This window comes from Anguilla anguilla, chromosome 5 (genome assembly GCF_013347855.1).
Source record: "Anguilla anguilla isolate fAngAng1 chromosome 5, fAngAng1.pri, whole genome shotgun sequence".
In the NCBI taxonomy this organism is placed as follows: Eukaryota; Metazoa; Chordata; class Actinopteri; order Anguilliformes; family Anguillidae; genus Anguilla; species Anguilla anguilla.
This window is the reverse complement of record NC_049205.1, coordinates 27,079,649-27,103,863: the sequence shown is the minus strand read 5'-3', so window position 1 is coordinate 27,103,863 and position 24,215 is coordinate 27,079,649. Positions and strand designations below refer to the sequence as shown.

At 38.1% G+C, this 24,215-nt stretch overlaps 1 protein-coding gene across 1 annotated transcript in view; it reads right to left on the bottom strand.

Annotated features, from left to right (window-relative positions):
* Positions 1–16,473, bottom strand: part of psmc3 (proteasome 26S subunit, ATPase 3) — a 77,686-nt gene extending 61,213 nt beyond the window's left edge. Inside the window, exons 1-5 of the mRNA XM_035418649.1 lie at positions 16,332–16,473; positions 15,704–15,784; positions 13,266–13,391; positions 11,131–11,235; positions 10,315–10,377 (exon numbers count right to left, since the gene is read on the bottom strand). Of these exons, the coding sequence (XP_035274540.1) occupies positions 10,315–10,377; positions 11,131–11,235; positions 13,266–13,391; positions 15,704–15,784; positions 16,332–16,373 (417 nt within the window). The 5' untranslated portion in view covers positions 16,374–16,473. The remainder of the gene's footprint in view (positions 1–10,314; positions 10,378–11,130; positions 11,236–13,265; positions 13,392–15,703; positions 15,785–16,331) is intronic.
* Positions 16,474–24,215: the final 7,742 nt, after the last annotated feature.

Sequence of the window (24,215 nt, the reverse complement as noted above, 5' to 3'; positions counted from 1 at the left end):
GTCAATTAGGGTAGTATTTGGTGGCATTGCCTTTTAATTGCTTAACTTGAATCAAACGCTTGGGGTAGCCTTCCACAAGCTTCTCACAATACTTTGCCAGAATTTTTGCCCATTCCTCCTGACAGAACTGTCAGGTTTTGTGGGCCACTTTGCTCAGACAGGCTTCCTCAGTTCAGTCCACAAATTTTCTATGGGATTCAGGTCAGGACTTTGTGATGGCCACTCCAATACTTACACTTTGTTGTCTTTAAGTCATTTGGTTACAACTCGGAGGTATGCTTAAGATCACTGTTCTACTGAAAGACCCAGTTGCAACCAAGTTTAAACTTTCTAGCCAATGTTTTTAAGTCTTGCTTCAGTATTTCTAGATAATCTACCTACCTCATGATGACATCTATTTTCTGAAGTGTACCAGTCCCTTTTCCAGCAAAACACCCCCACATCATGATTCCGCCACCCCCATGCTTCACAGCTGGGATGGTGTTCTTTGGATTAAAAGCCTCAACATTCTTTCTCTCCATATATAGCGCTGATCATTATGGCCAACCAATTCAAATTTTTTTCATCTGACCAGAGAAAACTCCTCGAAAACACTAGGTCTTCGTCTGAGTGATCAACTGCAAACTTCATTCTGGCTTTTGTATGCCGTCCTTGGAGTAGGGACTTCATCCTTGCGCTACAGCCTTTCAGGCCATGGCGATGTAGGATTCTCTTAATAGTGGACGTAGATACTTTAGTACCTGATGCCTCCAACTCCTATACCAGTTCCTTTGTGGTTGTCTTGGGGTTCAGTTGAACCTTTCGGACCACAGTTCATTCAGCCCTGGAAGTTAATTTGTGCCTCCATCCTGAACGATGCAGTGTCTGTGTGGTCCCAAGATTTTTATATTTGCATACAATTGTTTGTACAGCTCATGGTACCTTCAGTTGTTCCTAAGGAGGAACCGGACTTGTGGAGGTCCAGCATCTTTTTTTCTGAGGTCTTGGGCAAAAAGGCAGTGGCTCTAAATGTAGCCCATTAAATACAACAACAGGTGCCAATTAACCTAATTATGACAATTGGCCAATCAGAAGCCTCTAAAAAGTCATTACTTCAATTTCTGGAATCTTCCAACCTGTTTAAAGAGACAGCCAATTTGGTGTATGTAAACTTTTGATCCACTGGAATTCTGATATAGTGAACAAAAGCTGAAATAAATCTGTCTGTAATCGATTGTTTTAAAATGTGATGTGAACACAGTAGATGCCCTAATTGACTTGCCAAAAGAAAAGTATGGCAACATGAATTTTGCGGAGTTGTGAAAAACTGAGTTTGAATATCTTTAGCCTAGGTGTATGTACACTTTTGGCCTCAACTGTATAATTCTACTAAAATTCCTCATGTCTCTCTATGCAGTACATCAGTTACATCAACTTGTTTGTGACGAGTTGAAGTGGTACTATGTTAACTTGCATTGTCCCTACCAAATGAACTATATGAATGAATGTTTATTTCAGTATTCAGTGAGCAGCAATTTTCACAGCTGTACTGGCATACCTTTGCTATTGTTGGCTGTGTCTTGTTCCTATGACGGAATGCAAATTTTTAGTGATGAAAGAATGTTTTTATGTATGCCCAGATAAGACACTATTGTCCAGTGTGTCATGTGTGGGGGGTGCAGTTGCAGATGAGACTTCAGTAAGGGGGTGCTTGGTAAATGAACAACAAACGCGACCATAGTGGCGCTTAGAAACTCCGTCTTCGGCATAGTTGTCCAGAAACATTACTAATAAAGCTAGAACACAAAGTTTGTGTTTTCAACTGAATAATTTAGTTGCAGGAGCACAGTATGTCTGAGTTGAGCAATCTCAGGTCGTCGGCATCATAGCCGCTAGGTGACAGCACCAACAAGTTAATTGTCATGTGAATTATAGCCCCTTTTCCACTGGGTTGCAGAAACTAAATGCTGGCAGGAACTATCCACAACAGGAGCTAAACTGATTCCTGGACCACGTTCGCATTTGCTTTCAAATAACACCTCGAGAACCTTGAAGATTTTGCAAAGCAGACCCATCTATGCTCAAGAACTGCATATACAGACTGCATAAATAGGCTATGCTCCCATTATGAGGAGAAAACAATCGGTTACACTCCACAGAGTATTAGCAGTCAGTAGATTATCATGATTATAAAAATTCCAAAATAAACAAAGAGTAATTATTGTGTAGTTATACCACATCTTTCTACTATCAATATCAGTGAATACATATGAAATAAATATATAATCTTTCCATCAGTTACACGTAAAGATGCCCTTTCTAGATTCAGTGGTCATTTATAGTCTTGCACAATCAATAAATGGATTGCACAACTGCCAGGCACAAAAGCCTCACTTGCGGTATATACCTTTGTAACATTTTTCAGTACAATCAGGTTTGATTGATAACTCTTTTATCCAGTAGAGGAAAGTATAAGCTTTCCAACAGTGTATCATGTCTCCCAAGAGCTATATAACAAAGATTGAGAGCCTCGCGCAACAGTTTGACTTGTCACTTCAAAACAATGTTGTGCTGTCAACTGTAATATTACGTAATTGATTTTTACCTTCGGTTATTTGAAGATTTTACTAATTTTTCAAACTCATCAGCATGGCTAAACTGAAATCTGGCCTTGCTGATATGATCTGAGGAGTGGGTCAGAAGAGGAGGAAGCATGAAGTCTAGCCAGGATAAATACAAACCATGATGAAGATATCTGTATCACTGCTTATAACATTTCAATTATTTACAATTTGTAATATTTTTATAACTAAAAAAGCTTTCAGTATTGAGCAATTGTTTCCGTGCCCTGGGCAGTGTCAGGATAGTGGCCTGCTTTGTAAGAATTCATACCACTGACAATGAAATTGAGTGTCTCTCAGGAGGTTTGCGCTATTCTCTAATGCAGGGTTTTCCCTACCATAGAAAGGCTTAGGCGCAGCGCCTAAGTGATTTTGCGGAGCACCTTAAGCCGAACGAACATAAAAAGGCATTTAGCCGACATATCAGAATGAATGTAAAAATAACGGTGATGCGCTGACAAAAAACAAAAAAAAAAAAAAAAAAACGGAGAGGTGGCTTTATAGTTTTAAACACTCCGCGCTATGATGCCACTATAAATATTAGGGGGTGATTGACGAGTGTTATGTTTTTATGCATTAGGTTAGGTTAGGTTAAATGCATTCACAGAATATAGTGTTTTTTTCCCCAAAGATGGTATTTCTCGATATAATTGTGCCGCCCTGTTAACATATTACTACGGTTGCGGGTCAGGCACTCTTCGTGGTAAAAAGAAATTTTAGGATAGCGCTTCCAAATAGCTTGTTTCGAGAGTGCTGTGACAGAAACAGTGATAGATTTACCCACTAGCCACATCTGTCAAAATTGTAAGCAAGTAATCCTGTTTTCACGGTCGGGAAAAATTTTATGACAACGTTAGCCAGCGAAGCTAGTTAGTTGAGGTTACATAAAGATACCTCGATTGAACTAACGTTAGTATCTAACGTGGCTTGGTAGCTAAACAAAGTTAGGCTGTGTTCACTAAACAAAGTTAGGCTGTCTTTTTCTGATGAAAATCACTGGTCAAAGCGTTTTTTCATATATTAAAAAAAAAAAAGCTGTTCCAAAATATAGCTGAGAGCGCTAAAGCCCTCTGAAAACCTATGGAAAACCCTGTAATGGGGGCATTTGAGATACTGTAGTATAAGCGTTTATAGATGGCTCAGTCAGGTGCCATGTTGGAGGTTAGAGGTTTACCCTGAAGCGAGAACATCACCAAGATTTTTCTGACGGTAGAGTATTATTTTATTGTAATCTTATTGTACAAAATCTGGGGTATTAGTATCTCCATCAACAGTTGGCTGTTGTACATGGATGAAGTTAATTTTTGTGATCGTGGCTGATGAGGCAAAATCTATAACTGAAAGTCATGCACCTTCAATTCCAGCATCAGACTCTAAAACAGGGCTGCTTATCATCAACTCCAGAGACACAGAAATCAACTTCCATCTTTGGTCTTGGAAGTGGCATTACTAACAATGATTCCCAAATAACTGGCTCACGTCTCGCATGTTTTCCAATGGCCATCTCAGTCTCCAGACTTAAATTCCATCAAAAACATGTGGTCTGAACTGAAGAGGGGGGGTCCATAAGCACAAACCCAAAGATATCAATGATTCTGAAAAGTTCTACATGGAGCAATGGTCAAAAATCCCTCCGAATGTGTTCTCTGACCTTAATCACAAATTATAGTATAAGACTCATGGCTGTCATCTTTGCCAGGGGTGTTTTCACAAAGTATTAAACCAGGGGTGCCAATAATTGTGGAACCTGTTTTTTGGTGAAATATTTTTTTTATTTAAAAGATTTAAGACTTTGGTTGATTCCAATTAATCATTAATCAAGCACACTAGTTAACACATGTTGGAAAATAAAGCTTATGTCAATATCTGTATTATTTTTTAGTTTAGCTTTTTTTTTCTCTATTTTTTGTGCATATTTATCAAGGGTGCCAATAATTTTGGATCCCACTGTATCTAATTTGATTGCATTTAATTTGATTCAACATTTAATTGCAATTTAATCGATTCAGCATTTAATTAATAACTTTTGCTACTTCCATCCCTCATACAATTATAGCTAAATGGACAGAACAAAAAACGACAGAATTGATAGATTTACATCAAATAGGTTTTATCAAATCAAGGCAAACCCAGGATAATATAAGAACGCTACATATAATGCATCATATTGCAAAAAGTAAAATCTCAGCTATTTTAGTCAGTTTAGATACAGAGAAAGCATTTGACTCAGTGGGATGATATTTCTTATATCAGGTTCTTAACAGATTCGGCTTTGAGAAACACTATACAATGCTTTAAGACACTGCATTCTTCCCCATCAGGCAGAACAGAGGTTAATGGTGACTTGTCGCTAAGTATTTTCATTGGACGAGGCTCAAGACAAGGGTGCCCCTTACGCCCCACCTTCTTTGCTTTGTACATTGAGCGAATAGGAATAAAATCCTATTGCATTTTTACTCAGAATGGAGTGTTTTAGAGCTTTCAGGCTTGGAAAACATGGATGTTTTAAAGATAGGTGCAAGCCCAATATTATTATAATTATAAAATTAAGAGAGATGTCTGATATGACTCAAAAATAATAAACTTGTTGGCGTCAACACCTAGCGCCCATGACGCCGGCGTCCTGAGATTGCTCAACTCAAGACATTCTGTGCTCCTGCACCCAAACTATGAGTTGAAAACACGAACTCTGTGTTCTAGCTTCATTCGTAGATGATTCAGGACAACTATGCCGAATACGGAGTTTTGCAGTGCTACCAATGTCACACTGACCATCCATTTACCAAGCACCCCCTCCCTGCCGCCTCATCTAACTACACCCCCCGCGCATGACACGTTGGACAATAGTGTCTATCTGCGCATACATAAAAACATTGTTTTACCACTAAAAATTTGTATTCTGTCATAGCTGTAACAAGATACAGCCAACAATAGCCAAAGGTATGCCAGTACAGCTGTGAAAAACACTGCTCACTGAACACTGAAATAAACAAGATACATTTTTCAAAAATGGTACCATTTCATTCTACTGTCAATATTTGTGACTAAATATGGAAAGAATATACAACCTTACTATTGGTTTTACGTGTAGAGATGTCCCTCTGGTCACATATTGTCTTGGACAATCCCTTTGTGAAATATACGTGCATTTGTGATGCCTGGGTACCTTCCAAAATAGCTGTGCATAATATCACGCACGAAGTTCACGATGTCGCCCTTTGTAGTACAATCTGGCTTTATTGACAATTAATCCATCCAAAAGGTGACAGTATAAGCCTTCTAAAAACGTATAACATGCCTAATTTCACTTTTTGAATAGCGTTTTATAAACCTGCGTAACCGAAAGTTGTGAATCATCATCGCCGCCTTATGAATTCACTCTGTGGTAGCAGTAAAAGACACTGCATCAGGCAAAACGTTATTGATCAGTTTTGTCTTATTTTGTAAAATATTATTATTGAGGACTTCTGGCCCTAGCTAAGCCATGTTTGCTGATAGACCGAGCTGATAGTTTTTTTGTGTAAGTCGGAAGAGGAGAACGACAGCATTGCTTCTCTGTCTCTGTCTCTATCTGCTGAACACAGATAAGATTTCTTTGTCAATGTGTGTTACTACTCAAAATATTTCAGTAATGCATGTTATTTTTGAAATTGAGTGTCTTCAAATAGGTTAGTAGAATTTTATAATGAGGATATTTCACACCGTAACTTAAGCATTCGTTGGTAGCTTCAGCAGGGTTTGTGTACATGCAAATGTGATGTGAACTGGAACATTGCCAAAACATGGTGGACAGTTGATTATTGTTTTAATGTCGTCGCAGAACATACAAGAAACATTGCATACCATAGAGTACAGAAAAACATATGAGAGTTAATGATTACACATTTAAATACTGTACCACATTGTGTGATAATATTTTTGCATTATTTTTAAATCTGATTATTAATGTCTCATATTAAAGGAGTACTATGGTGATTTTCACACTTTCTCGGTTTTATGTGCTATTTGCACAAGAGGCATTGAAGAAACACAATGAGTAAAGTATTAAATATGTCCGTTCTATATTTTTGGAGAAATATGAGTTTTAAATTTATCGTCCTATTTTCAACCGGTTGAGAAAGTTGTCAACTTGGTGCGTCACGAACACAGTAACCACTCCCCTTTCCACGCCCCGTAAACCCATGGATAACTCGAGACCCATAGTTTGCGCCGCAGGCCTACAGGCAAGACGATGCAAATATTTGACTAACGTTAGGTTCACTTAAATTAGAGTGCCTTTTAAGGACTATTAGATTATTTCTGGTTATATTCATTTAGCTAGCTAGCTAGCTAACGTTAGCTAGCTAGGTAGTTTGCTTTCATAAGGCAATGTTATCGATAACGTTAGCTAGCTAGTTTGCTTTTATGAAGACGTTATACTTGTGCTTTTATCTTAACTTGGCTAGCTACATAGCAAAAATTATAATTGGATATAAGTCAACGTCCTTACCTTAGCTATCTATCGATACTTGATATACTACTAAGCTAGCTAGCTTGTGAAAATTCAGTCCCCCAAAAAGAGCGCGTATCATGGGGGTAGCTATGGTAACGGGGCACGGTCTGCCAATCATAGCTAACTGACAGTTCTCATTACCACGCCCAGACGGTTCAGGTGAACTTTTATAGTGGGAAATTTAGGCTTAGAAAAATAAGTTTTAAAGTACATTGAAATAACTGAATAATAAAAAAATTATGCACATTTGTTTTGTTGTTGCCTAAAGACAACTGGGAAGTGTCACGTTCAACCACCATGTTACTCCTTTAAACCTTCATAATGGGCACATTTATATGCTTTTTAATGGACCAAAAGCATTTTATTCATTATTGGAGAGATTTTGGATAAGTTTCAGGACCCCTAGATATTTTAGACCACTGTCCTGATGGAAAGCTTGTAATTCCCACCTGATGCAAAAGTGAGTTTCTTGAGTCAAAACAGTTGGTTTGTAGTGAAATACATGATTATGTTATGATTAAAAGCAATGCATAATTTAGACATTTTGGATAGATATGGTGACACTGGGTACTTTTTAATTCATAGACCTTTAGTAGTTCTGCATATCCACCCTTGGATTTGACAAATTTGTGGTCAAGGAGTTTTTGATCCAGGACATGTATAGTTTAACCTGCTGTATATTTGCAATATCTCAGTATTTCATTGCAAACTAAAAAAAGAGCAAATTCATTTTTGATTTTCTGCCTAGGCAATTGCATTTGTGGCACTTTATTTCTTCCTAAATTATGAATATAAACTCATCATACACATGGTACAAATGTCTTGCTTCATTTAAGCCATTTTTCAAGTCTCTGTAATGCTCACATGTGGAGTTATAAAGCTTTAAATAGGGTACCCCCAAAATGGGCAAGGATTTGCCAGATTTGGCTTGTGCGCAAAGGGGTTAAGGATGAACAGTTAATCAGGTAACTGTTAGTATCTCTAGCTTTAACAAATCTTTCTCTTTGGCACAACAAAAGTTTCAAATGGCAATACTTAATTTTTAAGTTTTGGTGGGTATGGCAACATCAGGGGCGACTGGTGGTCACAAAGGTTTGTTTCCATACTCCAAATACCAGAGTTCCAATCGAAATGAAGCTAGTGAATTACTAGAAGCTTGAGTGGTTATTTTTCTTAGAAGGTAATGAATGGTATGAAGAATTCTGGAGAACGCAGACTGCTTAGAAACAACCAACAACACCATTTGACATGGTCATATTAAACAACATATCAAACCAATTTTAAAACGCCTTTGTTGCACCTGACACCACCAGTGGAAAATAGCATATAGAGGAGAAATTTCAGAACGTAAACACATTGAATTGACATTGCTACACATATGCCAGCGTGAAAAGGTATCAAATATGTTTTTTTTTATATGAAAAAATAAAGGATTGCCACTTTAAAGGAAGAACAAATTAGATATCTCAAGTTGAAGAAATGCAGGGTCATATAGAGAGCTGAAGTGTGACGCCACTCCACCAGGTTCAGTGCCAGAATAAAATTTCCCTAATGAATTAGGGAACAACCAGTGATTATAAAGAGCTGGTTTTAGTATGCTTACAGAACTTTTTATATATTTTACATCTATGCCCCTTCTCTCAAAGGTGTTACTCCCCAGGGCAGTTTGGATGGAAAATGCACAAATTATATTAACTACATTTCCTCACAGTATGGACTGACAGCGGGTCGTCGGTTTATACATCATCACCCCTTGCTTTCGGATGCAAGTGCGTTTTTACCATTGTTTTTAGTCAGAACAGCACATTTGTCATAGCGATTAGGCCAGTTTAATTATTTTATTCATGATTGATCGGTATACAGGTCAGCATGATTGAACATGAACATCCTGTCAGCATGTATTTTGCCTAAGTTAACCTTACACTATTTGCTTTGTATGTTAGCTAGATTGTTGACTGACTATTATCAGGGTTAACAGATGCCCGGTTTTTGACTGGAATACTGACTTTCAAATCATTACAGGTTGTAATTATTTCGACATTTTTTTTATTATCATTTTAATTATCTAACCAGAAAATGTACGGTCTTAGTAACTGAATGAAAAAATATACTGTACGTTTGTAATTAATTTGGTTCTGACGGCCCACATCCAGGTGTGCGTGCATGTTGTACTGGTTTTGACAAATTATAAATCTGGCAACCATCGTAGTTAACATTTGTTATTTTGCCATCTTCGACATACACATTTTCTGGAAATTAACATCAGTCATTACAACTTAGCTAACTAAAAAACAATGACACCACCCCAGCAACTTTAAACCTGTTTACAGACTGCTTTTTATATGTTTGCTGTGAGAATGTGGCTGTAATAAGAAATGATTTGTCTGTTCAGCCAGAGTAGTTCGTCTTATCGCTAAAATTTTGGTTGTATTCGCTATTGCTCATTTGGGACTAGTGCGCCCTAACGTACCTTAACAATTAAATCCATCGTCGCTATTCTTTTACATTCGAAGGAAATGCAATGAACAGACAGGACGGACACATGACTGATTCCGACAATCTGGCGCAAAACATTGTACCATCTTCTATCTAGCTAATAAATGTTTACAATTAAATGATCCTGTAAAAATGTAAGGAATGTAACGTTAGCAAACTGCACGTAAAATAACTGGCTGCAATAAGCCTGTCTATAGTTAACCGCTCCCACTGACCGAGCTCTGTCCAATCAGTGACGTAATGCTAAACGTGACATTAATATAGTTTGTTTGTCACACAAAAAAAATAGCCCACAGTCTTTTACCTTTAGTTACATGACGATACATTTTGTATTGCTTTCACAAATTAGACAGTTTCAGTGTTAGGTAGTAATGTTATGGCAACGAAAAGCTAGTACAATCCCTTGTTTTGTTAAACAAGTCGACAGAAGAAAAGTCAATGGGAAAATGAATAGGTAAATTTCTCTTCCGGAACGGAGCACCCCGGCCAGTGATGTGGCAACTTCGGTTCTCTATTTGATCAAGAACTTAAGAAAATATTAGTATGTATTCGGAATAGTTTTGTTGCTGAAAAAAATACCAGTGAAACATGGCATAATGTTGATATCAATAACTTGGGATGCACAAATTTCAGGATCTGTATTTCCTCAGATGAAGATATGGTATATGCTTTGTATATCAATAATGTTTCTTTACACTGAAAATGTTGAGACCGATATGTACTTACCACAAGGTCTCCTGGCTTCAACTTCTCAGCATCCACCAAACCAATTACTGGGAGAAAGTATGTCTAGCAGGGATCATACAATTCACATTCAGTAGATTCAGAAGCAACCTCTCAACAGGTATTAATAAATTAACAAGAGATTACTGAAATGATACAAATAGGAAAAGGGAACCCACCATTTGCCATGTTATAATGAGCCAGTCAGGCAGTCGAGTCAGCTAGATAATGCTGGTACCTTTTTCGTCTTTTGTAGCATTAGTCAACTGTATTTTGCAGTCACTGGAAACGTTTGCCAGCTATCTAACTAGGCAGCTGCTAGACTGGTTAGAAAACTAACAGTGACCTGGCCAGGCAAGCTCCAGATAATAGCTGCCACAAGTAAACACAACAAGCAAGGGGTTGCAAGTGGTGTGGTGTACATAAGCAGAAAAAAATTAAATTATTAATTGAATGTTTATTAAGTACTTTTCAATATCACAACCATAACCATTCAGTGGTATTTCTCAACTTGCAGCAGCACTGCACACTGGCAAATATGTGGCAGGTAACCTCATAGAAACCACTTAATTTTGCTGGAGGGGGTTTTAAAGGTAGATAAGATAATAATGACACTGTTTATATTTAGAAGGCAGTTTTAGAATGTACTGTAAACTGTGCAATTTACAAATCACCTCTGCCACAGATTAGACCATAAATAATCCAGTATAACACAATGTAGAAGTGGTGTGCACAAAGCCTACTATCTATCAACTGAAATCATTAAAAAAAAAAAGTTTTTTAAAATCTAGCACTGAGTATTTTTGAAAAAAATCTTACCTGTCTTGTTGAAGTTTTTATGACAGCACATTTCCCTTTACGCTGTGAATCCAAATCAATGTTCGCACCATCTTCCTCCTGGTCATTTGGATCCACATCCAGCAACTACAACAAGTTCAACAGTACAGTTCCTCACTTGCCAAGACTTACCCAGTGCTCACAAAGCGAGAGACTCAAACCAGTTGCTGGAAATCATTTTCTACGTAACTGAGTGACCCTAGCCCCTGAGCGGATGTTGCCATAGAACAGTAGACCATTACTGAAGTGATACAAATAGGAAAAGGGAACCAACCATTTGCCATGTTATAATGAGCCAGTCAGGCAGTCGAGTCAGCTAGATAAAGCGAGAGACCCAAACCAGTTGCTGGAAATCATTTTCTACGTTACTGAGTGACCCTAGCCACTGAGCGGATGTTGCCATAGAACAGTAGACCATTACTGAGGCAAAAATATTTGCTGGCATTGCCCACCAACAACCATTTAGTTCCATGCTTCCTTGTTTTCCTACTGATATATCATTTTGTGAATAATTGGTCGGCCCGAACAAAATAATAATTTTCAATTAAACAAGGCTTTATGTTAAAAACTACATTTTTGACCATTTTGAGGTTTCATCTGAATCAAATAAAACAAAGTCATCATAATTTCTATGTGGTCTACGAAACCAAAATGTAAACAGTATTGAAGCTTCTTTATGGACCTAAACCAGCAAGTGAACTCTCTCGTAAGCTACCTAGTGATACATCTATCATCTCGCTAGTTAGAGATCTATCCCACTCGCTAGCAAGCTAGCAATCTATTTTCTCTTTCATTAGTTAGCAATTTATCGCTCTTGCACTAGCTAGCAATCTATCCATCTCTAAAAATAATGATCGATGACATAACATAACTGAAAAACTTTTTTCTTCATTAAAAATTTGCAGCTGCAGAAGATCCCCAAAAGGACACGACAGGAAGTTATTGCCCCTGCCACAGCCTGGTAAACTACAGCAGCCCATCACCCAAGTTGTACACTGTGTGAATGCAGGGTCAGTACTACCAATAATACTATAATGGGAGATCTCAATAATTTAAAATACAAATTGAAGTGACAATGTGGATCTTGCATAATTATTCTGTAGTTAGAACAGAGCATTTTTGTATCTCTAGCCTTTAAATCTACCCGTTCACCCATATTTTCATAGATAATGGCAATTAGGCTCCTGGAAGTCCATACATACAAAAGCCTATTTCACATCAACATTTAAGAGTCAGCCATAAATACACCGTCCTGCTTACCCCCTTCTAGAGCTGCATGATATATCAAATCAGTTCTTTAATGCATAATAATAATAACTGCCATCATAGGGCATAAAGTTGATCTTTTGTTTTTTTTCTTCCTTTAATCATACTTGATGAGGTAGTAAACATCCATACATTATATGCCATGCAAAATGCTTCAGGGGAAAACAAATCAGCATGTTGATAAGACAGCAAATTAGCAGAAAGGTTGTACAACTTCTTCCAGCATGTGATGTGTTTTTTTTTTAATCGCATGGAAGCTGCAAGTCCTTGCTACCAGCTTATCAGCACCCAATATATATCACTGATGTTTTTCTCCCCAGAAGCATTTCACATGGCCTCTGATGTATCATTTTTTACTACTGCATCAGGTATGATTAAAGAAAATAAATACGAAAGATTGTCTGTATGCTACTAGGCGGCAGCTAATCTTATTACTCTTAAAACAAACCGTGATTCTATATATCGTGCAGCCCTACCCCCTTCCTACATCATTTGTAAATATGGTGTGCGATTCATTTTTCCAGAATGAGTCTGTGTCATCTGTATCATGTACTGTCTCATTAGTTCTAATGTGGGTTTACAACGGAGTTTAGGACGGAGTGTAGCACAGTGGGTAAGGAACTGGGCTTGTAACCGAAAGGTCGCAGGTTCGATTCCCGGGTAAGGACACTGCCGTTGTACCCTTGAGTAAGGTACTTAACCTGCATTGCTTCAGTATATATCCAGCTGTATAAATGGATACAATGTAAAATGCTATGTAAAAGTTGTGTAAGTCGCTCTGGATAAGAGCGTCTGCTAAATGCCTGTAATGTAATGTAACAACGGCAAGACAGTTAACAGCAGCTCCATACCTCAATAACATTGGAGACCAAGTAAGGCAGGGTCTTGTTAACTTTGATCTTTTCAGTGTTTTCTTTGATTTTATCCTTCATTGCTTGAAGTTCATGAGTCACTCTCAGAACTTCACTCTTCATGATCTAAGAATAAACACAAGCACTACTGTCATTCAAAGGCAACAAACACATCAAATGAATCACTATAACATTCCAGTGGGCACTTAAAGAAGCCAAAATGTATGATCAAACATAATTCAAGGAAACCAAAGCACTCTCTTTTATGAAAATGTTAAGCCTTTTTGCAAACAAATATGGAACCATATTTCTGCCATGTTTCAAATTCTAACTGTAAAATAAATCAACATTTGTAATTACATTTTTATTATCTTGAGTTTGCACACAAGCATTGGCACAAATTGAAAGACAATTTGAGACGCGCTGTCATAACAAATATACCCCTGCCACACTGAAACAAAGAGAGACATGCTTAAAAGATAAATCAATGTGCACTTTTCTAATTTTATCATTTTGCAATCACAGGACCTGTCACAAAACAATTCATACAATGTGCAATTTGACATCACCTGTCCTTTTTTTACCTAAAGAGCACCTTGTAAATATACATTATCAAATTTAAAAATGAATCCAAGTTGGATAAACCCAGAGCAACGCTCTAATCAGAAGGCGTGATCAAAAATCTTTTCCACAATTTATGCATTTTCATATTTTAAGTTCTTTAAGAATCTTGGATTGAGGGAGTGTACTCAGGACTGTGGCAGGGAGGCTGTCAGAGGGTTCCTGTCAAAATTTCATATAATTTGGTAAAGAAGATGTCAAATGCACTTATAGCCAGCTAAATAAGAGGACTGGATAGGTGCTCAACAGCCAGAACAGTCAAACTACAGTAAAACTTCTTATCTGGACACTTCATGGGGACTGGCCCAAAATAACACTGGAGTACAAGAGCTTTTTTGTGTTAAAAAAAATCTACAGTAGACTTCATGGGTCCAATGTACAAATTTGTCCAGAATAAGAAGGTACACATGCGAAAGACATTTGGTGGAAGTAAACGAAAGTAGAAGAGGCATTCCATATTTAACTCACACAAGGCGACAGGACCTATTTTTCTCAATATCTTTGTGAATGATTGCGTTTATAGTTAAACCATTGTTTTGAATATACACTACATGCCCAAAAGTATATTGACATCAGACATCCAACATCTAATCAAAGATTATTAGTATTACTATGGAGTTAGTACACCCTTTGCCATTATAACAACCTCTGCCCTGGGAAGTCTTTATGCTAGATGTTGGAGTACCGCTGCAGGAACTTGCTTCCATTCTGCCAGAAGAGCATTAGTGAGGTCGGGCACTGATTGGGTGATTAGGCCTGTCTAGTAATTGACTCTCAAAAGTATTTCAAAAGGGGACTTGCAGGGGACTCCAGAACTGCAAAGGAATTTTGAAGACTGTGGGCCTTGGTTTGAAACTGAGAATTTTTCGCAGGTATAACATTTTTAATTTACACATTTAATTAAATGTAGCATTCCACAACAATATGTCGGAGTAAATTGGTACAGTATCTCTGTACGTTTAACTGTAAAAATACCCCTAAATATTGGTTCATGTTTAAAAATAAACAAATAAACAAATAAACAAATAAATAAATAAATAAATAAATAAATAAATAAATAAATAAATAAATAAATAAAACCTCCACCCTAAAAGTCGCACAGACGATGAGTTTCCCCGCAAGGAGAGTAATTACATGCGAAGGGAAGCGGACAATTTTTCGTATAAAATCAAATAACGGTTCTTTTCTGGCGATTTGGCGATTTATATGTTGTTATTTGATGATACTGTAGTATTTATGACATTTCTGTGTGAAAAATAAACAGCCAAATATGAATTCCGAGAAAATCACCAAAACATGTTTGTCCTCCCTTAGGGCCTTAAAACTATAAATCTCGGCAAGGTCCCGGAAATTAATGGGAGTGAATTGAGAGCAGACAACCGGGAGTTAGCGATCAGCAGGGGCATCTGATATTGCCCGTATTCAGGCAATGTAAATTGGGTAGGCTCCACAAAATTAGGCTGCTATACCAAAGTGAGGTACGTATCCCTTTAAATATTTTTTGTTGTTGTTGTTTTCTGCATTATTTGTTTAAGCTCATCTTGCCTACCCTGAAATTGTCTTACTGAATTTAAACCAAGCTGGGTGATATTTTGTGTAGGCTAGACTAGCTGTTGAATAATTTTTAAAAGTCAAATGACAATTGTAACCTGTCTATCATTGTTTTTGTCTTTTCTCCCGATATTAGACCTATTTTTAGATGAGTCTGAATGTGACTGTACTAGGTGCAGATAGTAAGACAAAAGACATGGATTGGGACATCCAAATGAAATAACTAGTCATCATATTTTTACATTTTGTAAATGCAGAAGACGAACCTTGATTTCACTGTCCAGAAGACGCGTGCGCTGAATAATCTCTTCGGTGGACATTTTGAGTACTTCCTCACCAATTCCATCCTGTTGTACACAGTAAAGAAAAGGCACAATAAACTTGCATGCATACTGCTAACGTCATAACACTTGGGCAGGCCTTTCTTTGCCCAGCTATCTAACCATCTAGTCAAAGACAAAAACGTCATATAATCGAAATGCTGACGTGCTGGTTAATAGTAACAACCAGCTAGATCTAGTATACATTCTCTAAACTAATGAGCCGCAGTGTAACGTACAACAATAGCTAATTTGCAGCACAAACGAACATAACCGGCCAACCGACACATGCCTATGAAGTGTAGCAAATTAGACGAATGACCACTTTACACGACGTACATTTGCTATTTAATACAGACTAAAGTTAACCGATAATTAACGTTAACTATGAACAAAAACGATAGAGAACGTTAGCTAACAAAGTTAGCTTGGAAGGTAGGTTCTATTTCCCCGTCGTTAGTTAGATTGAAATAAATTTAATAATTGAGCTGTCCTGAATCAATGATTGGCTTTTCTAATATTTCTAAGGTTATTCAGACGTAATCATTTTGTAAATTTCACAAATGAAGCATACCTCCACCTCATCCCACACCGATCTGTCATTAAGCGACGCCATATTGGAAATGACTCCACTTTTTTTGCAACAGAATGGTTTTCGCAAACTCTTCTGCAGAGAAGAGTGAAGACAATGACTTCCGGTAACCACTCAAAGCGGGAAATTTCACAACAAAAGTCGTAACTACGCGTTCATAAAAGTCATTGGTAGTATTAACTCGAAAAAGTTCATCTTCACATATAATCCTGCAGTGATAACAAAATTTAGTTATTGAAAACATTTGCCGGGTCTTCATTAATAAATTTCTCCACTTGATCAACCAAATTTGTATGGCCATATTTGGCTGTTCTTCTTCAATCATGTGAAATTTGTCCCACAAGGAATATAATTTCCGGTAGTCTCTCCCGATTTTCAAACTTAAAAGCCGCGATTCCACCGAAGGAACTTTACCCCAGAACTAGGAACCTTTTGAGGAACTCAGTGCGTTTCGACCGCAGGAACTAGGGTCTAAATTAAGTTCCGGGGAGCAGGGACTTTTTTACCCCCAAAAAAGTCCCTGCTCGGGGGGTAGTACCAAGCGGCCAAAACCAGACTTCGTTTTTGAAGCTCATTTCCTGGTCTTGTTGTTCCTGGTTGCTCACTAGCGCCACTACGGTTGGCTCCAGTATAGGTGTTTTCATATCCGGTTTCCATGTAAGTCTACGGTACAAATGCGGTCAAAATACGAAGTCAATCATTTTTTCTCACGAGAACAAACAGTCACAATATGTGTATTTTATTCGTCTGATTTATTGTGTCATTTGGGCACTGTTATAATATTTGTTGTGGACCAATGAGGTACAGTTTGCGTCACTTCCTGATTACTGGAGAGGACAAAGCTACATTAGGGGCTACAGTCTATGGTCATTGGGGTGGGAGGTGGCGCCTCTTGGCCATGACGTTGCGGCTCCGACCACGGTCCACCTGTGCGAAGTCAGAAAATGCAGGCATCCCATTTCGTAGTGATTTCATTATGGCGTGTGCTATTTACAGCTGCACTAGATGACCATAAAATAATCCTCCTCTGAATTTTTTCGGTAGCCAAGTCATTTTTACTATTTCCTTTAGCCTACTTAGCCAAATAATTAGTTGGCAGAAAGCGTAATCAGATTTCTATATTTGGCAAACCAGTAGCCTATGCTAAAACAGTTTGCAACTTCGGCTACCAAGCCATTTGACTAGCTAGCTAACCCTAACCGGCAAATATTCAATCTGTCAAACGTGTCTGAAGGCTTTCATCTACAACCTCCCCAAATTCTCCCACGTCACTCCTCTGCTGCGATCACTTCACTGACTACCGGTCGCTGCCAGGATCCGATTCAAAGCCCTGACCCTTGCCTACACTGCCGCCAACAGGACAGCCCCCATCTACTTGCAGGACATGACTCAATTCTATGTGCCTGCTCGACCACTCCGCTCTGCAGCAGCAGGGCGTCTTGTAACCCCTCCCACCCGCCCAAAGGGATCACAGAGCTTCTCCACCCTAGCTCCCCAGTGGTGGAACGATCTCCCCGTCCCTCTCCGAACCTCCCCCTCACTATCCATCTTCTGCCGTGGCCTGAAGACTCATCTCTTCAGACTATACCTAGAATAACCACCACCATGCTGTGTATATATATATAATAAAAAAATAATAATAAAAAAAATAAAAATTTAAAAATTTAAAAATTAAAAAATTTTTAAAAAATAAAAAATAAAAAAAAAACCTTTTTCCTGTCACTTGTTACATGTTGCCCCATCCCTGCACTTCTTGGTAAATTGTATTTGTCCTAATACTCTAGCTTAATCTTTTGCCTAGTTTGGCTTTGCAGATGTTAGACCAGGATAGTGTTCATTGTTCTCGGCTAGAAATAGCTGTACAAAATAAGTAATTGTACCTTACTGAACCCGTGTTCAGCAGTTGTCTACGATCATGAAAATGCACTTCTTGTACGTCGCTTTGGATAAAAGCGTCTGCCAAATGAATGTAATGTAAAAGGCTTGTCGTGTACATTCCGTAAATGTCTACCTGGGCCATGCTTCACGCATGTGACAAAGCTACTATAATCCAGATTTTGGGATAAACACTGCAAAATTTTCATTTTCATGAAGCGAATTAAGAGTCTTAAGGTTTATTTGCTGGATAACACAACACACGATGAAATCACACACACAGAATTTAAGGAAATTAACCATCTTTGTAAGACTGGCATTTAGAAAGGAACATGTTTTTAGCATTTAAGAGACCGACAAGAGCATTTAAGACAGTGGTTCTCAGAATCGGTCCTGGGGGCTACTTGCATATATTGGCTTTTCTCCATTTGTTTTGATGATCTACAAGAAAAAACTAATAATAGCCTAATAATAATTAGAAATTCAATGTACATTATTTTTGTCTTCATGCACCAGGTGGAAAACTTGCTGTACAAAGTGTGTTGTCATATTTACACGCCTGCAGATCAGTTATTGAAATACTGACAGTGTTAATTTTTATTCGGTAAAAAGTGACTTGCGAACGATCGGTCTGCTAGCATCACCCAGCAAGTGAACACCACAAACGGCAATGGAATAGTAGCAGTTATTGGCTCATTAACTGACTGTGGCGAAAACCTATGACGATAACTTGCTCGGTTAACAGCAGGTCTACCAGACAGTTATATGAAAATTAGCCTAGTCAAATCACCAGTAGCCTACACATCTCTGATTGATTGACCATAGTCGATGTTCTTCCCCTGTGGTTCATATCGCTAATGCGTGAGCTAACCACGGATAGCCTACCTAGTTCACTGGCAAGCTGATATGCTAGCTAAGCATATTCGTTTTGCTGAGAAACATAAATTGAAGATAACTGAACATAATTGTATTATTAATGTCATACATATAACGTGATTACATGACACAGTACAGTCACGGATGGAAATTAAACTCTGTAAACATTTGATAATATATTTTAAAACATAACGGCAGACAATCAGCTAGCCTCAAGTTCGTTCTGCAGTCGTTCGTTCAGGTTGATGGGCTTTTCCGCACCGGACTGTCAATCACATTGTAAAATCACAGAACCGCTTAACTCTATGGTTTTGGCTCCAAATCGACAATATGGCCGCGCCCGCCATTGAGCTTCAAAACGTGTTTTAGAGACCCACGGAGAGTCAATGGGTGACGTCACAGTAGCTTTGTCCATATTTTTTACAGTCTCTGGGGTAGTACTTTCCAAAAGTACCAGAACTTTTGGGGTGGGGCGCAAGCACTGAAAATTTCTGATTGGTCGACTAGGCTACTCGCAGTGTTTTATTTCAACTGCCAGCCACTGCAGCCACCAACCAATTTATTCTCATAATAACTTGAAATCAAACTTGTATGTTATGCGGCGCAGTAGCCTACTTTTGGTTATAGCCTGCCAAACGTCTTGGAATTATAACGTGTGCTCTTCTGTTCTTTTCTTGCTTTAGTATTCGTTTTATAAAATGCTAAGCATTCGTGCTGGGACAGCATATTATGTACCAAAACATTCAAACGGATTAATTCGGTTGCTGAATATTTTCTTCCGGATTTTCTTTGTTAGCCCGTTGTAATTGACTCAAAACGTTTGATACAGTTATGTGAGATATGTGGTAGTTCTGCATAATTTACATTGGTGATACAGTAAAAGCAAAAATCACCTTCCGCACTTTTTGTCAGGGTAAAATAACAGGTTAATTCTAGTAATCGTCCCTATTGCTTTTTCAGACTGACACATTTTACTCTGCCATTCTTCAATTTCACAAAAAGACCAGGACTATGGACTAATTTATGGTGCATGGTTCGCATCTGGAGGGCACACTTCGCTTCTCGGCTAGCAGTAACTTTGAAGGAAAGCAAACGGTGGCTGTACCACTGCTAATTTAAATTTTCACGCAAGTCCGAGTTTTCGTTCTATTCTTGTCATTTTGCAATTAGCCTCTATGGAATTGACGATGAGAAAGTAATCAATTCTACAGCAAATTGTTTACGATGTGTGCATGTTTTCTACTACTGTTGCCAGTTATTTGTGGAATGTGAATGCATTCTGTCGCCTCGGATGTCAAGACATGAAAGTGAATGTTCGCATAAAAACATAATGAATGTGTCTGAGGATATATAAAACAGTTACAATCTGACTATTGGCCTGTTATATCCTATTTGTTGCATAACAACGGTCCAAGTCCAACTACCAACGACAGTTTTGCTTGACAACGATAAAATATGCCCAAACGGCCGCGGAAGAATATTTTAATTTCAGGTGATTAAATCGATAAAAATCAATAAATACAAAAGTAACCATATATAGTCATTGTTGGTAACCCATTGTATATAAGTGGAATAAACCCCTCCGGGCTGTCCCGGTTATTAGAAAATAATGTAGGCTACTTCGGTGGTTGTATGGGGTTACAGAAGAAATCATAGGACAGATGGACCGACGACAACGTCGCTTTTTCATACGTCAGTGGACTAATTTGCCTAATCTTCGCGGGACTTTAGACCGCGGTGGACACGCAGACAACAGTGGGCTGAAGGAACCTTTTAGTTCCTTGAAAAGTAGTTCCTGGGACTTTTGGTACTTTTGGTGGAAATGCGGCTAAAGTGTGTACTTTTTTATGAGAGGTTGATCTTCTCAATGACCCTGGTTAAATAAGCAAATAGGTATACACCACCAGCTAGCTGTATATGTAACACTTCTCTTCTGCATTGTGTTTTATAAATTACTCTGCATCCTTCATCGTTTTCATGTTTTATTCTGTAACAAGAAACATCTTATCAACAGCCTGTCTGTCTGTCTGTTCATCTCTCTGCAACATGCACTGAACACGCGCTCACCAACTGGGGCCTATATATACACTCACTGGCCACTTCATTAGGTTACAGGAGTGGCACCCAGTGTGGTCTTCTGCTGCTGTAGCCCATCTGCTTTAAGGTTTGACGTGGTGTGCATTCCGAGATGCTCTTCTACATACCTTGGTTGTAACAAGTGGTTATTTGAGTTACTGTTGCCTTTCTATCAGCTCGAACCAGTCTGGCCATTCTCCTCTGACCTCTGCCATCAACAAGGCATTTCCGCCCAGAGAACTGCCGCTCACTGGATATTTTCTCTTTTTCGGACCATTCTCTGTAAACCCTAGAGATGGTTGTGCGTGAATCCCAGTAGATCAGCAGTTTCAGAAATACTCAAACCAGCCCAGCTGTCACCAACAACCATGCCACGTTCAAAGTCACTTAAATCACCTTTCTTCCCCATTCTGATGCTTGGTTTGAACTTCAGCAGGTCGTCTTGATCATGTCTACATGCCTAAACGCATTGAGTTGCTGCCACGTGATTGGCTGATTAGCTATTTGCATTAACGGCTGCAGTTTGCAGTTGAACAGGTGTACCTAATGAAGTGGCCAGTGAGTGTATACATACATTATATATATATATATATATATATATATATATATATATATATATATATATAACATAAAAATAAATTCACATAAAAATAAATGACTTACACCATTAATTAAAATAAACATATACAACAAAAACAATATTATTTACAATTAGGATGATTTTAACTCAAACATTATCCATAACTTAAAATAATCAATACATGACACTTAACAAGGAGAGATGTGGTACCTGTAACAAGAAACATCTTATCAACAGTCCATCAGTCTGTCTGTTCTCTCTGCAACATGCTGTCCGAAACATACATTGCCATGTGAAACTGTGCACTAGCTAACAACTAGTACATCGGCATTAGCTCAAACACTCAGATTCAAATAACTCTGAAAATATTAATTTTAGAGTCATCACATTCATGAGAGATGTTTACTATAACTTTATGTTCGACACCATATCATTTAAATTGAACCATATATATTCTAAAGTGTTATATTTACAATATCTACCGGACAACTTATTCACTGTGACCTACCGCTGAACACGCACTCACCTGGGACAAACGCAACGTTACTTCCACCCCTAGTCAGTGAACATCCAACCCAACCAGCAGCGTGCTGCATAGGCCGAGAGAAACATACACAAACAGCAAATACAAAGACAAGTGGAATATTTATAATAATCCGTTACATATACACCAACACTGGTTCACTTGTAGATTAGATCACAGTAAATCAAGCTGAAATTTGGCATGCTGCATCTCTGTGAAAGCCCTTACGAAACGTTCCTAATATGAACATATATCTTAAAAAATAAGGTAGATGAAAACTTGAAACATGAAACTTTGTGAGTATATTCCCAGAGGAAAAATCTTTTGCTCAGGATAGTTTTTTCTTCAACTCTTAAGAAAGTAATAAGATCTTAATTGTACATCTTTTTGAAATCACTTCAATCTGAATTGTTGCTTTTAAAACGATGAGATAATGAGAGAATGAATTTGAGACTTCAGTAAGACAAATGGATAATGAATTGAGATGAGGTCAATATGAGACATATCTGAGAAGAATCATGAGATCCTAGGAGTCATAGCTGTCATGGGTTGTCGAGGGAATGGACCCAAATGCAGAGTAAAGAAAACCCCAAGAACTCCAAAACGGAAATACAGACTTTAATTACAAAAAAACTAAAAAAAAAAACAGAAAACAGAGAATCCAAAGAGAAGCTAAACAAGCAGGACAGAAACAGGTGGACAAAAACAGGCACGGGGAAACACGGGCAAACACTCAGGCAAGACACATGGAAACACAAGCGGAAACACAAGGAACCAGCACCCGAGTCAGGGAAGAAGAAGACTTAAATAGACGAGACACTGACGAGACACAGCAGGGCACAATGCACAATCAGGCCACAGAGAGGGAAGGGAAAACGAGACAACCAAAAAACAATAATAGGATAATTGAAAGCAATAATACAATTAAACAGAGGGAGCAGGACACAAAACAGAAGTGCCGCCATCTGGCGGCCCAGCAAGGAAAGACAGAGACGGAAACACAGAACCATGACAATAGCTGAGTTTTCTTTGAGCGTTTTCTCTGATCTCATGGTCCCATGTTCAGGAGACTTAAATTAGACTTATTTAAGATCATTTAGAGATCTCTTGTTTTGATCAGAGTAAGACATAAATGAGATTATATGTGGTTGTTTCTCCTGAGTTGAATTTGAGAAGTAGAAGAAAAAGCCTTTGGTCTCACCTTAGTATTAAAAATAGCTCATTTGTGTCTAGGAGAACTGAAAGAAACAACTACGAGATCTTTTCTTGGATTTTGCTTTCCTATGGGTTGACCTCTAGACTCTATTATTACTGAGTAAAATTTGGGATCAGTCAACCCTGAGGGGTTGCTATACCAAATATGCATATCTTTGGCTATGGTTTACTGATTTAAATTATATCAGTAGATCTTGGGCCTTCAGTAGAACAACTGTGCCTCAAGAAACAACATAAGCAACCATTTTGTTTTTCAGCCATCTTGAATTTTTTGCAAAACCTACTTTTGAAAATTAGTCTGGAGCTGTTTAGCCTATTGTCAGCAAATTAGACTAGAAAGAGCCTCTGGAGTATAAACCTCAATAATTATCAAAAGAAATGTATATTTTTCAAAACAATATGGCCGCCATACGTCGATCAATTTCTGCAGGCATGACCATTTTTACTTAAAAAGTTGTAACTCACGAAACCATGTTCAATCATCATGAAATTTAGTATATATGTACAGACCATGATTCTGAGGAAAGAGGCATGTTTTGACGCCTGTGTGCCAATAGGTGAAGATCTAAGAATCATATTTAATGCCTATAACACTTTAACGGTTTGACCAATCAGGCTTCCATTTTGTTTGCTACAACAATGTGAAAGACCAAACAAGGGAGCATCTTTGCCTCAAGAAACAACACTGTCATCCAATTTGTTTTTCCACCATTTTTCATTT